This window comes from Cebidichthys violaceus, unplaced genomic scaffold (genome assembly GCF_023349555.1).
Source record: "Cebidichthys violaceus isolate CVI_PGR_0920_01 unplaced genomic scaffold, fCebVio1.0.p SCAF_19, whole genome shotgun sequence".
NCBI classification, from domain to species: Eukaryota; Metazoa; Chordata; class Actinopteri; order Perciformes; family Stichaeidae; genus Cebidichthys; species Cebidichthys violaceus.
Genome location: NW_027176361.1, coordinates 7,684,191 through 7,698,836, shown reverse-complemented (window position 1 = coordinate 7,698,836; position 14,646 = coordinate 7,684,191). Strand labels below are relative to the sequence as shown.

General features: G+C 40.1%; 1 protein-coding gene across 1 annotated transcript in view; it reads left to right on the top strand.

Annotated features, from left to right (window-relative positions):
• LOC137874629 (collagen alpha-1(XXV) chain) overlaps positions 1-14,646 on the top strand; it is a 146,474-nt gene that overhangs the window by 107,679 nt on the left and 24,149 nt on the right. Inside the window, exons 10-14 of the mRNA XM_068713471.1 lie at positions 4,014-4,040; positions 5,411-5,455; positions 7,404-7,448; positions 8,086-8,112; positions 10,312-10,356. Of these exons, the coding sequence (XP_068569572.1) occupies positions 4,014-4,040; positions 5,411-5,455; positions 7,404-7,448; positions 8,086-8,112; positions 10,312-10,356 (189 nt within the window). The remainder of the gene's footprint in view (positions 1-4,013; positions 4,041-5,410; positions 5,456-7,403; positions 7,449-8,085; positions 8,113-10,311; positions 10,357-14,646) is intronic.

Here is a 14,646-nt window from a genome sequence, read left to right as displayed (position 1 = left end):
GCATACTATTTCAGGAGTATACAGCATGACACTAATGTACTTTTAACGAGGAGTAATGTCATCATTTAGGAATCATTCCTCCTGTAAAGCAGCGTGAGATGAGCACGTCTCAGAGGTTGTAGAGATGTGATGTGACATGGCTGCTCAAAAACAGTGGAGTTTCCTAGCTTCTGTTTGCAGCCAGCGGCAGTTTGTCTTGCTATGATAAGATAATGGATTAGAGAGGGATGTTTCTGTAAATGATAATTTGGGTTGTTAAACCTCTGGAGAGGGAATAAAAAGAAATTCTCCATCCAGAAACGCAACTCCAGTCCACACCCTTGATCGGCCTTTGGAAATCAATATGAATTAGATGTGCATAAGCAACTAGACCAATAGGCTCCAGTTTGTACATCAAGCTTAAAGGATAATCTTTGATCAGCCCTTTTAGATCTGCACAAGTCAACTGGAGGTGGGGATTTTGAGGTTGGTCCTTCACCAACTTTTGCTTCTTTTATGGTGCTCTAGGACCTAGCGCCCACTTGACACAGCTCCGCGTTTTTGATGTATATGCTATTGTTAAAGAGGCAAAAGTAGATTCCAGAGTTTTCCAGCAGCCTTCCAGGACATATGGTGCTGGTTAGAAGGATTAAACCCTTGTGGAGCAACAAGGAGGAGGGGGGGAGGTGGGAGGAAGAAAAAGGAAATATTTTCAGGACTCAATTCAAAACCATCAGTGCCATAAGGTCTCTCTGGGGTAAATTAAGGGGGTCTTCATCACTCTAAAGGTGGCTTGAAGCCTCGCACACAGTTTTCATTTGGGCCTTGATTTTGCTTCAAAAAGACTAAATAAGAAAACCAGTTGTGTATTGTATGTGGTGTCAGTGGAAAAAAACTCTCCTATCTGCATTTTGGTGTTATTTTTAAATTTTGCTGCTCCTCTTTTACATCCTTTTCATTCCATAACTACCCAACATGCGCCAGTGACTCACATTATTCGTTTAAAAGCACAATGACATGCATGTAGGGATTTAATTGACTTAATATGCCTCTATAATGACGGTATACCTATAATATTTTGGTGTCCTTGACTAACTTTCCTTTTAATGTGACGCCAAACATGAGGAGCAAAGATGCGAGCAAATGGCTTAGGACATGCTCGGTGGACTCAAACAATGTTGTGGCAAATGTTGACATCAATGGGCAAAAAGTTTTTTGGCTGGGGAACAAATCTTTTTTTTTCTTAAAGGAAATTTGTCATATACCTACATATTTTTCTACCAAAACCTCCTCTCATTCTCTCGGCAGTTTTTGTTTTGCTTTTCTCTGTTGTATCTTTGGTTTTTGGACTGTTGGTAAGACATTAAAATAGAGCAAACAATTTGTCTATTCTAGAGTGCCAAGTATGTGACTCTCGTGGAAAATACTCAATCCTAATGATATGGGATATATAGTCAAGTGAGTATTTAGTCTGAAATATATCAGAATCAGCTTTAAAAAACAAAAACACTTGGTAAGCCCTACATGGATTACCAAGGAAAAGACCACAGAGACCTTAATGGCAACTGCAACCCATAAAGGTTAGCATAATACAGTAGTCAGCACTGTCATTTTATATAAAATAGACACACGCTCTACTGGAAACTGGAATCCAATGAGAGACAAGGGGATACAATGCATTTCAGAGCTACTTCTTAGTCAACATTTCGATTGATTGGATGGTCTATATGTGCCATATTCTTGCTACATAGCTGCTGCTTTGTTTACAGTTGTAGTAGTGGCAGTAAAGAGCGTGTGATTGAAAGGTCTTACAAAATGAAAATTCATGTACACAGTTTAAATAAAGCACTCATTTCCACAATCTCTACAGTGATGGTGGTGAGCACAATGTTTTGCTACATCGACCAACATTAAGATAACAATAAGGCTGTCAAAAAATATTAAGCTGAAAGTTCCTTAAGTTAATGTAATCAGCTGTGCTGTATTGCAAAGCTTTTTCAATAATCTTCTAAGTTAAACAGAGGCTTTGAACAGAAAGCTCCAACATGAAGCTCTTCTGTGCTTTGATCATAGTTTCTCTGTGAACGCTGAGCGAGAAATGCAGACTCTGGTAGTTCTTCAAGCGGCTGAGGGTTCAACTGCAGTCTGAGTGTGGGAAGGGACCTGCCAATTGCTTCATTGTTTGTCATTTCCGAGTCATGAATGAAAGCAGCGAACATTCAGCGCTTTGTATTTGCGCTCGGATGCTCGACTTCAATAGGCGTCCTGTTGATATTGCACATTTGCAGATTTTCTTCTTTTATGCATGTTAAATGAGGCAGCTGAGGTGCTGTATGCTGAGCATGTGCTATCATGATGAATACTATTAGTTGAAAAAGGTCTCCTTTTAAATTAAAATGTTTAGATTATTCCCCAATTTTTATTTCCTAGGGCCCAAAGTTGAGAACAAAAGTGCCAGGACCAAGACTTCCTAAAGGGCCCTTGACTTTGTGAAAAATCTCCTTTTCAGCCAGTAGCTCCTGAGTGCTCTCAGATGTAGCCAAGCTAATTAGCGCTCAGGCGAGTGGCACATGCTCTCACATACCTAGTGGGTCATAAAGATGTTTACCAAACCCTACTGTGGATAGCCAACAAAAAGGCTTTTAAAGGCAAGCGGGAGGAAAACCTTTTTCTTGGTCGGCTGGGATAATGAAAGTTGTTCATTGAGGTTTTTGTTATAAGTGCAGATGGAATGCACTATAAATGTGCTGTAACTGTGTGGGCAATTTCTGTAAATGTGAGAACTTGAAATGGAAATTCAGAATGGGAAAGTATAGAGCTTCGGTTACTTGGTGATCACGTTATTTCATCAACAAAAAACAAACAAGAGATCGAACAAACGTTTATTCTCAGAGAATTAGTCATTATTATGGTCCTTTTTGCACCCGTTGGTGCTTTGGCCTCAAGGCATACATTGGCCACCACCAACCTTCACGTCTTCAAAAGACGTCTTCAAAAGAATGTGCACTGACATCAAAACTTTTCGACCTGAATGTGTCCTCATTGGCTACTTTCAAATATGGGTACACAAACCTTTTACACTCATCGGGGGACCAAGAGAGGTTGTGGGATATAAGGTCTGCTTGGCCTTGGCTCAACTGAGAGTGATGAGCCAATTAACACCATTCGCTGTAGATCCTGAGCCGACAGGGAGGAAAATGTTGGCCAACATGAAGTGTCCTCACAGCCAGGCGTGACGGTGTTGATGAACTGCTGTGGATACTGCAATAGTTCTGAGACTTCTGAAGCCAAAATGGAAGAACCTAACTTTCAGCTTGGTTTCTCATTGAGGTCATAAAGCAGTCCTGCAGACAGGTTCTAGTGGAGGAGGGTGATGGTCCAACATGGCCTCCGGTTTTACTGGGGTAAACAGCAGGTTGAAAATAGAAACTGTCCTTCCAGACACATCTATCACAGAGTTAAATCTTAGTTAGGGATGTGGCGCTTTTTTTTTCTCCCTGTTTAACTTATTAGCTTTGTAAGGCTTTCCAACTATTGGCCTATTTAGGTAATGAACCTCTCTGTGTGTTGGACTGTAGGCTTAGAATGTGGAACAGCCAAACAAGTTTTTACAGTCGCTAAAATGAATAAAGAAAGAGCTCAACATGAAAGATAAAACCGTAGAAGATTTTGTTATTCATGGTCTCATTAGAGATTCATGTTTATGGTGAAGCTCAATGAAAAGAAGGCACAGGGTGATTTTCAGAGTAAAACAAGGGATCGATTGTGATTCGGTTCTGCCTGAAGGGTGTGTGCTCACTGTATGGAATCCGACCAGAAGCCTTGCCAGTCTCTCTGCTGTGACCGTGTTGGCTGTGGAAATCATATTATTTCATCTGACATGGACTTTTTTTGTCCTGTTTCTCCTCAACTCTCTCTCTCTCTCTCTCTCTCTCTCTCTCTCTCTCTCTCTCTCTCTCTCTCTCTCTCTCTCTCTCTCTCTCTCTCTCTCTCTCTCTCTGTGTCTCTGTCTCTGTCTCTTTTCTCATTTATAGGGACCTGAAGGGCCACAAGGGGAGAAGGTGAGTCTAGAGAATAATTTCTTGTTCCACTGACAAGTTATTCACTGAATTACATAAAAAATACATTTCACACTGAAAAGGTTGAAATTCTAATGTAAACCAAGGGAGGATTTCTTTAGCAGTAGAATAATGTTTTGGATTTGATAGTGACTGTGCACAAGTTGCACAAATGGCTGTAAAAACACGTGCTGAATGTTGAATATGTTTACTTGGAGATTAGTGAGGCAGGGCCACAGTTGGGGCAAGTAAATGGACAAGAGAAGAGTTAAGGCTTGAACAACACTAGGCGGGAGACGGAGAACAGGGAACCTGGAGCTAAGCGCTGCGATAGGCACCGGCTCCCTGGCGGCGCTGATGTGGGGAACAGATGTAAGCCATATCCAGCCATCAGGTAGCTGCCAGTGTTTGTTCAGTGTAACCCAATCAGACACTTCCTGTCTGTGCTGTCATCTGTCGGCAAGGCCTCCCGTCGGCGTAGGAGGGGGTGTGTGGAGGGGTCAATGATGACACACCGCCGTGTTAATGACTCATAAACCAGGCCCAGAGGCTACTCAGTCAGATCTGCTGCTGGTGGAGTGCTGTGTTTAGCAGTTATTCAAGTTTCATCACCTTGCTGATTGATTTGGTGTCACAGCATGATATTGAGTGTGAATCATATAATTTAACTTATACGTATAGTAATAATAAAATATTGAATCTGCTTTCACTCTGTAATGTGATCAATTCTCCTTCATCCCATGTTATAGTTTGATTATGAAGTGTAACAAATAATATAAAAAAAAAAGGTTTTCATTACTTCAAGTCTATGCACCATTGTTTCACTCATCTCTGATACATGTATAAATGTGACCACGGTAACAGTAAGTCATTTTTATTACAAAGAAGCACAAATTGTCAACATAAGCAAACCGTTATGCGAGAGAGTAGGAGTTCTTTAAAACATGCTTGGTACAACCTCGGAGTCTCAATCATCTGCTTTAAGTAAGTTAAAGGAGCACATGCAAACATAAGAGCTACAGTATATACAAAAAGGTTACTGACTTTCTCTCCCTGTGACATCCATAACATAGCAGATTTTAAAAATATGACATGCAATATTTATTCTGGCAAGATTTTTGTAAAATCAGTGTGGGAACAATAGGCAGGTCTGCTCTTAATCCAACGTCTGTGTGTCCGTGTCAACGTTTGATGGTATAGTGGTATAGTTTAGTTTGTGACTATTCTTTGAACAGCAAAAGTACATTGTCATTCATATATTTTAATGTTTGATAACCATAACTTTGCAATGTCCACTTTCTTTGCAAGGAAAATACAGTGTGATTGTTGAATGCAATGAAACACCTAAACTCCTTTTGTGTGTTATTTCTCAGGGTTTCCTCGGGCCTCCTGGCAACCCAGGTGTTGATGGACTGAAGGTGAGGTCATTCATATAAAGAGATGATTGTGGTACACATTTCTATACTCGTAGTTTAGACTAGTTTTGTTAATCTCCTTCAGTTGTAAAATTTTATTTTAGAATTAAGCAGGATTTGCAAGCGAAACATGACCTCTGTTCCCTTTTTATTAATAAAGGTTTTAAAGAAGAGGTTAGCTGGATATTTTTATGCGAAATTGAAAACCCCACAAAATTTTGCCTGAACATGGTAAAACGCTTCCGTCACAAAATAATACACATACAAAAAAAGTTAACTTTTATCCACACCTGAAAGTATTTTATGTTCAAAAGATTGACTTTAACATATTGAGAGTTTTTCATTAGCCCTTTTGGCCATGTGTTGCACTTTTCATATTAAAGACGTTCTGCCATGCATTCTGACAATTGCAAACCGCTATCCTATTTGGGAGAAATCCCCCTGGGCTGCATCCTCGAGTCTTAACCACAAAGTGCGGCAGCCTGTGAATCTGCTCACACTCTCAGCTCATTTCTGCATTTCATTCTCAAACCGAATAAAGAAGACACATTGCAGGTGTTTTGCAACGGGGGGAAAAAAATGGTAAAGCATGTTTATTCCAGAACAAACGAGAGTGAATGGGGAGATGATTTGAGAGGCGCCATCTTCCTAATCTCAAGCATGCATTTATATGATATGAGTGGAGAGCCACGCATGGCTGTAATAGAAACCAGAGTGGAAGCCATACTGACTATGGAGACAGCAAAAGCTGAAGGCATAATTCCATACTTGTGTAAGGAGTCTGGTTTGCCAGCATGAAATAGAACGCCAATGCTGTGCAACGCAGTTATAAAAGAGAATCTGTTATGGTATGTAACCGTCACTCATGCAGAAAGTTGAAGTCTAAAGCAAAAACGGCTGCTCTGCCAGCAGTGGCAGGTTGACTGGCAGACATCATATTGATCTGACATAGATATCCACCAAAAGGGGATGATTACTAATGCAAACCTTATCAGCCCCAGTTTAGGAGTTTTTAATCAGACTCCATCATCATTATGGCAATATATCATCATCATTATGGCAATGACTTCCATATGTGGGCCGATAGATGATACATGATTCCAGTATTTATAAAGAGTTTCACCACTAGTGTGTAGCTGAGGGGATACTCCCTATGCACAGATCATACATAATGCTTCTTGAAAACAAAGCATTGTGGGGAAAAAATGAAAACAATAAGGCACTGAGAAAGAAAAATAAGCGCAGTTTGTTACCAAAATGAAATAAAAGTGTCATCAATAACCCAGTTTTGCCGACAATATGGCCAGTATTGAGCAGCCCATTGACATGTAGTTTGATTTAAATGACAGATTTTCCATTCTGGCTACAATAATCAGCATCATCCAGTTAAAGTTGTCTCTGGTTTGAGAAATAGCTGCCATCTAAAAGACTAATGATGTGGTAGGATTACAAAGGTCACGAGGTTAATTGTTTTTGGCAACACATGGACCGAGGTTCTCAGTGACATCCGCGCTGGCGTGAATCAGATTGATTTGGTTTATGTCTTTTGCTCATGTTGAGAACCAGACCAGAGATAATGAAGCTTTTAATCAGCCTTTTTATTCTCCCTACATTCAGATTTAGTTTGCGGCTTTTTTAGTTTATACTTTGGTACTTTTTTGGAGAATTTTATGGAATTTATTCAGCTCTATGTGGAGAGTCCATTCCTGGCAATACACTGAATTAAAATACACTATCTATCCTATCTGGTACTCTGTATTCAACTATCCTGCAAATACATAACACCTGTCCAGTGACGACGCAAGTTTAAGCTCTGTTAAGGTTAGAAGTAATCTCTATATAACGAACAAAATGTGAAGTTTTGTTGTATCTCCTGACCTTAAATCAGAGTTCACACTGCTGAGACAGCACACTGAATACAGCCACTGTGTGTATGTTATGCTGTCCATAGGGGGATGTTGGCATCCCAGGATTGGACGGTGTCCCCGGAGCCAAGGTCTGGTGCGCACACATTGTGTGTGCTCTTATTCTTGTAAATTCACGACGATCTTTTTTTTTTATTATTTGACTAAAGTAAAAAATATGTAATCTTTCATCCTTTCCCATCCAAGAAACATTCTCTTTTTCTCTTTTCTTTTTTTTCCCTTTACTTTTGGACATCTTTTTTATGCCATTTTTTTCCATTACAATTCGATTTTTTTAATTTTATTTTTTCATATTTAGAAAACATTCATATTCATTCAAGACATTTCATCTTTGTTAGATCATGTTCACATGATCTGTATTTGGCAATATATGAATGAGAACATGCTACCTTAATAACAGATATTCATGTGTGAAATAAAATGTGTTAATGGTACCTAGAAAATGGGTTTAGATTAATTGAAATTGTGGTGAAATATAGTATTCTGGCCAGCTAATATTGACAAATTTTAGTAATGTGCAAGTTTTAAAAATACTCTACTGCTGATACTCTGGGGTCTGTCTGGGGAAAAAGCAGCCATAACACAGGAGAATTTCCTTAATCCAACCCCAGATACTATCTGACCCTGAATGTCTGCAGTAATTCCCCAACTAAACATAACTCCCCCCGAGCTTCTCTGTGTTTAATACTCTGCTTTCTTTCCCAACAGGGTGAAATGGGAGAGCAAGGTGAAAAGGTAAAGTGCTAATTCAGATCACCAACCATTATTGGTAGCATCAGTCTTGATATCATAGCAAATGTAAGAACAGCCGTCATGACGGCAGCTCTGCCTTTAAGTCCCACAACTCCACCTCGTTTTGTTCAAAGGTGACACCCATCTGAGATCTGGCCACCAGTGAGTCAATGATTCAGTGAGTCACAAAATTGAACCCAATTTCTCCAACTCCAGGCCTCGGAGAAGACCAAAATACTAAACCCACACAATAGGCCTATTCTCTCCATTCCCTAATTCTAATAGTGCCATTATTCGCTGTTGTTGGATAGCATCGGATGGGGGGGGGGTAACACGGGCCACGTCAATAGTGAGACAGGACGGGGAGGGAAGTGATGACTCACTGTTCTTCATCGACCACAAAACTGGCCTTCAGGCTCTTGTTCTCAGTTGTTCTCAGTTGTTCTTCAAACCAGAGACTTATTCCACACCGTTAACACTTTGGATTCACTGTAATGATGAGGCAACCACTGCTCACAGCATCGCCGGTGTTCTGTGGGGAATGGGTGCCAACATTGGCTCAATGTACACTTAGAGAAACTGCATCTAGAGGAGATTGCTTTGGCGTGAGTTCAGGTCAATCAGGTAAATATGAAGCCATGTCGTCATTCCTGGGTCTTGTCACATGTCTACGAGTTGTGAGCAGTCCAACCAAAGATCGATGTTCCCTTCCAAGATTGATTCATTTCAAGAGTTTTTACAAGCATGAAAAGGGGAAACTGTCCATTATTTCATTGTGGAAAAGCTAATATTAGACAGAAAAATAACTATCACTGTGTCGGAATATGTTAAATATCTTATTTCTAATCTTCGTAATCCTGTGTGAGTCCCTTCCCTCAGGCTGGGAATTGCAGATTTACAATACTACACGTTTTTGAGATTTGTTAACATAAAATGCAGTTTTTGGCTTTGTTAGTGAAGTAAAGAGCCAGCCAGGAATGCTTTTTTAAATTCTGACTCCCTGTTAGTCGTCATTTTAACCTCTAACAAATAGATAGATAGAAAAATAACAATGCATCTAAACTGATGACCGCCTGATGTCAAGTTTAGTGCCTGTTACAGCAAGTTCATCTTCAATATTTTTAAATGTTTTCCACAAAGACGCAACCTTTTCATTTTAAATTCTTGGAATTGCTATTCATTGTATGATTCACAATCGATTAGGCTCTAATTTAAAACCATGTGGATTCATGAAAAGTGAAGGACAGTCAGAAGACTGCCAAAGACAGCACTGAAATTCACTCCAAAGTACTATGGGCTTTTATTTTGAGAGGAGCCAAATATGTTAACATAAACTATTGTTTTTGGCTTTGGTTGTCAACTGAAGAGCCAGAAGGCAAATTCAACAAAGCAGTGCCAGTCTCTAACAGATAAAAACTGTTTGTTTGAGAAGCACAGAGCTTATTTCAGGAGGCTCATTTTCTTGAACTTCTGACATGAGTATAATATCCTCCACAAGGACACAACCCTTTATTTTAAATCCTTGGATTTGCTCACCTTCAAATTTAGACCATAATAGGCTACAATGTTTTTGATATGAAATCAACTGGATTTAAAGCCGTGCAATGATAAGTTATGTACCAGCAAGAGCTGTGAGCTAACATCAGCATGCTAAGAAGCAGGTATAATACTGTTCACCATCTTAGTTCAGCGTGTAAGCACACTACCATTAGTTCCTTCAGACCAATTGTCTGGAAACCATCCATTGTTGAGATATTTCAGTGTAGAGCAAGCGTGGCTAAAAACAGCCCTCCATCAACAGACATTCAATCTATTTCATACAGCTAAGATTGAAAAGTTGTGGGTTTAGAAGTGAAGTTCTTCACAGTTAATGCCAGGAGTTTAGGCCCTCCACAATGCTCCACAAAGTGTATTACGTCACCTGCAATCATATATGAACCATGTGCGATGACTCAGTTAGTGACCAAATTCAACATGTACAATGTGCTTGGCTTTTTTTCTCCAAGCATTCATAACGCTGTTTTACACGGCAGTCAATCACAGTAGTCCTACCGTGTGTTATGCATGTTTAAACAATCAGGGGATCATGTTTAATATCTTTTTCTATAGCTTTTCCATTCTCAGCTGTTATTTATTTCAGCATCGACACATTCTTGCGATCAATGAACTGAGTATGATTACCTCTGTGTGATTTCATCACAGGGCGATATGGGTGAAGATGGACCGAAAGGTGATATAGGGGAGAAGGTATGTACATTCCACTTTAACTTTCCTTCTCTGTGTTTATGTGTTGGAACCTGCACAGAGAAACAGCAGAGTCTGGTTGTGGCTGTAAAACATAAAAAATAAGTTAATGCTACCCATCTGAGAGGAGACCTGTGGAGAGCAGTCGGGGCTCCCATCACCTGTACTCAAAGGCTGCACAACAGCAATCGTCCTGGCACTTGATCCGTCCTCTTTGCTTAATATGGACTTAATTGCTATGCTGTGCTAACGCTGCATTTTCTGGTTGGATGGCTACTGCAATAATTTTGGATCATTTATCATCAAGACAGCTTGTCAAGTTGGGATCCAGTTCCAACAAAAGGCAGAGTGGAGTTCTGCTGGACTCATTGTTCAGAGCTAAAGTAATACATTCATGTTTGTTTTGTTGACACCATGTCCTGAGTCAGATTATGCATCCAATCTAGGACTTTTCACGCTGCCTTTGCTGTTATTATTTTGTTATAGCAGCATTTATGAAAATAGATCACAGTTTAATTTGTTTTGGGCGACCTCACAAGATTTGGGCCTCTTTACCCATCAAATTTGTTTTCAAGCACTTCAGAAAACCAAATAATTATATGGATTGGAATAGACAATTCTTTGAAAATGTGGATTTAGCCCACGCAAAAACATGCTCACACTGCTGGGAAAAGATAAAGAGTCCCCACAAAGTTTCCCAAAAATGATAACACGGTTGCTAAGAAAAGACAGCTGACACAAAAAATGGTGATTCTTTTATTCACAGGAGATGCTGCTTTTCGCTAGAGAAGCTGAGTTAGGTACAACAACAAAGACCAGCAAAGGACTAGAAGCAGTGTACTCAAAATGTCCCTGCCAATTTATTGCTGTTCAGCGGAGAACAACTTTGATAACTTCTCCCTTTATGGGTACTCAGTTTTTTAAAAGACTGCTGAACACGGCTGCCAAAAAAGACACCATTTGAGGGAAACAGATGCAGGATATCGTCTGTGGAAAATGAGTGAACAGAAAGGAAAGTGGAGGGCGATAAAACTTTGCAGCTCTCGGCCGCTTTGATCTGGTCTACCTCAACGCAGTAAAAGCAAAAAAAAAGAAGAAAAAAAGATGGATTTTCGCTGCAGGAGTGAAAAAGAAAAAGTGGAATTGAGCACCCAGGGAATTCAGACTTCTGTAGCCAGTCACCTGCCATTCCTTCTTCAAGAGCATACAGCACTGTATTTCGCAATAAAAAGAGACAGAAGGTAGTGTAAAGACTTGGAAACGAAGAGGGTTTTTTTTTATCATTAGTTTGGATAGGATTACCTCATCTTCTCAGCTCGTCAATGTCAGGATGTATAGGTGAGCATAGCGCACAACATATGGTCGGGATAATTGTTTTTCAATCAAGATATGACTCAGTATACGGATGAGTTTAACACATGTCGGATACACCAAGGAGTGATTGATGTTACAGTGCAAGTAAAGAGAAAACGTCTCCTGCATGCTTATGTATACACACACGCACACACACACACACACACACACACACACACACACACACACACACACACACACACACACACAGGACACAGGATCAGCTAGAGGATACAAACTGAGCCTTTTGTCATCAGAGTAGTGTGTCGGATCAATCGCTCCACCCGATATTTTTGTTTCATTGGCGGAAGAGCAAACCAGAGAGAAGAGGGGACAGAGGAGGGGAGGGGAGAGCATCCTTAGTCTTCCCTGCTGATGATGCCAAGGTTAACAATACACAGCACGCACTGCGGGAAAAATGTGGTTACGCGGGGTGAGAGGTGAGGCAGTGAGAGTCTCGGTATGGTGAGCAGAGAGACCTCAGGGAGCGCAGAGCGGGGAGAGAAATGGCAGTGCAAGCAGTCGAACCGGGCTTTGCATGATACAAAGGGAGATTGTTTTGACTGCGAGGGATCTGTAGACTGGGAATGAGAATAACTGACAGGACATATATGCTCGATGATTTGCAGGTTTATTCTAAGACACAAGTTTAAATCTCTTTCCCTCACAACCTAGAACATACAATCTGTTACTCTCTAAATCTCTCTGAATGACAAAATGTTTTATGCTTTAGATAAGGATACATCTACAGTGTGACGCTGTTCATTATTGGATGTTGTGTGCATTTGTAGTCCGTGGTCGATGAAGTACCTCAGATCCTTTACTTATGTAATACCACAGTGTAGAAGTACTCTACTGCTTTTAGGTAAAAGTAGATATTATCCAAGTCTTCTATTGGATCAAACCATAGACTATAAGAAGTGGACATAATCACCGTGACGTCACCCATTAGTTTGTGGTCTACTAGTGGTGTAATAGGTGCTCAACAACAAGGTATTTAACAGATACAAATGCATTATATTAAGATAATCATGTAAATGTAAAAGTAGCAAGTTGCAGGTATCTTACAATTGTACTTAAGTTCAGTATTTGATGCAATTTGACGCAGTATAAATGCAATGTAGCTTTCCACCACTCTTTAAAGTATACATTGTCTATATGTACCTGCTGTGTTACTTTCATAAGCCATCATCAACTCTGACGAGAAATATTTTCAACATCCTCTGCATGTCCATTACTGGCCTCATTTATAACAAATCATCACCGCAGTTGGAAGCTTTAGTTCTAAACCATTTACCTCTGATGCATTCTGCCCAAGTATTTAACTAGGTGTGAAATTAACTGTGACTCCTCTTGTTGAGAAAGTTAAACTTCACATTCTTCAAAGGTTTAAAAGAAAAATAAACCCAAGTAAACTCTTGAATTGGTTATGGGAACTTCCAGGCTGAGCTCTTGGCTCTGGCCGGTGTGGCACAGGGGTTGGTATAATTTTTGAATCCTAACATCCGGTCCAAGCTCTTATGAACTGGCCGTGTTTCAGCTGTTGGCGGGGCCTCTCCGCCCTGGGAGCCAATCACAAACATATATTCTAACTCAGTGACTGAGGTCAATATTCAGCTGGGGCCGCTAAATTTGGTCATCTTTACTAATGACCATAATTTGAGTAGGAGTCATGTTTATAGAGCTGTGGTGACATGTAATGGTTACATTTGTCACAACTCTGCTCTGGCTTTATTGCTCGCCGATTCATTCTCTCCATCTCATTGGCTCTCTCACAGGCAAACAGCTGGAAAATGGCCTGATTAACCAAGTACACATTATGAGATCTCCATGCTATTATCTTTAAATGTCACTATGCAGCGACAGCTCTGGGTCCCTATAATGAAGGGGAGCTGTGGTGACAGCTCTCCGTCCTGCTCCGCTCTGCGGTTGAATCACAGGCTCTGGCCTCACCATAGTAATTGGCCCAATTGGGACATTTCAGCACTCTGTGCCACACCTCAGCACACCTCCCAATTCCACCACTTTTTCCATCTCATAGTACATCATTTGGAAAAGATTAAACTCGTTAAAACTCTCACTTGGTTCTTGGGCTATGTGTCACTTGTGTCTGTCTTGTCAAAATTGAAAAAATTGGCTCAATCAGTTTAGCAGCAGGGGAGTGAAGTGTTAATTGCGTGTGTGGCATCCTCCGATACTTGTGTTCACATATCTCATGGCGGCTTTTTAATTAAAAAGTGTCAATTTTGTTGTAAATTAATATTTTGCCCAAAATTAGCTCCTTATGGTCTCATCTTGCTGAGATTAACAATGGTGACATGAATCATGCTTACACATCGTTTGATTATGTAGGTTTGTTTTTTTTGTATAAGATGTAACAATTAAGTCCAGATGTGAGGCATTCTTAAATATCTATCCCTGCCAAAAAGCAACAGGTGTACACCAGCTCTGACTTTGATGTTTGTATTGTTGAAACACTTACTCAACTAGACACAAAAAAGTCTGAATAATGGCCCTCTTTCTGCAAAAAGTTTCCTGTTTTATTATAATTTTGTAGGTCAACCGCGACATGACATCCATGTAGTTTTTGACCAGAAACATTTAACTTCATCATGTGAAAGCCTTTCATTCATCTTCGATAATGTAACATGAGGAGCCTGTTTGCACAGCCAACTGTCAAAAGTTCATTCTCTTGGATCCTTTGAACCCTCCATAAAATATCTATATGAAAATGCCCTTCTAAAAACTGGAATGATAATTTTTAAGATATGAATAGAGGCACACTCCAGTATGCAACAAAGCCCAGCTGAAAACAGTAACAGTTTATTGTCTGCAAAAAAAATGCTGCAATTAAACATGCCTTGTGTGCTATATGCATCGTAATGACTCCCATAAAAAGCTGAGGGCGAGAGGCATTCCTTCAGCAACTTCAGAGCGCAA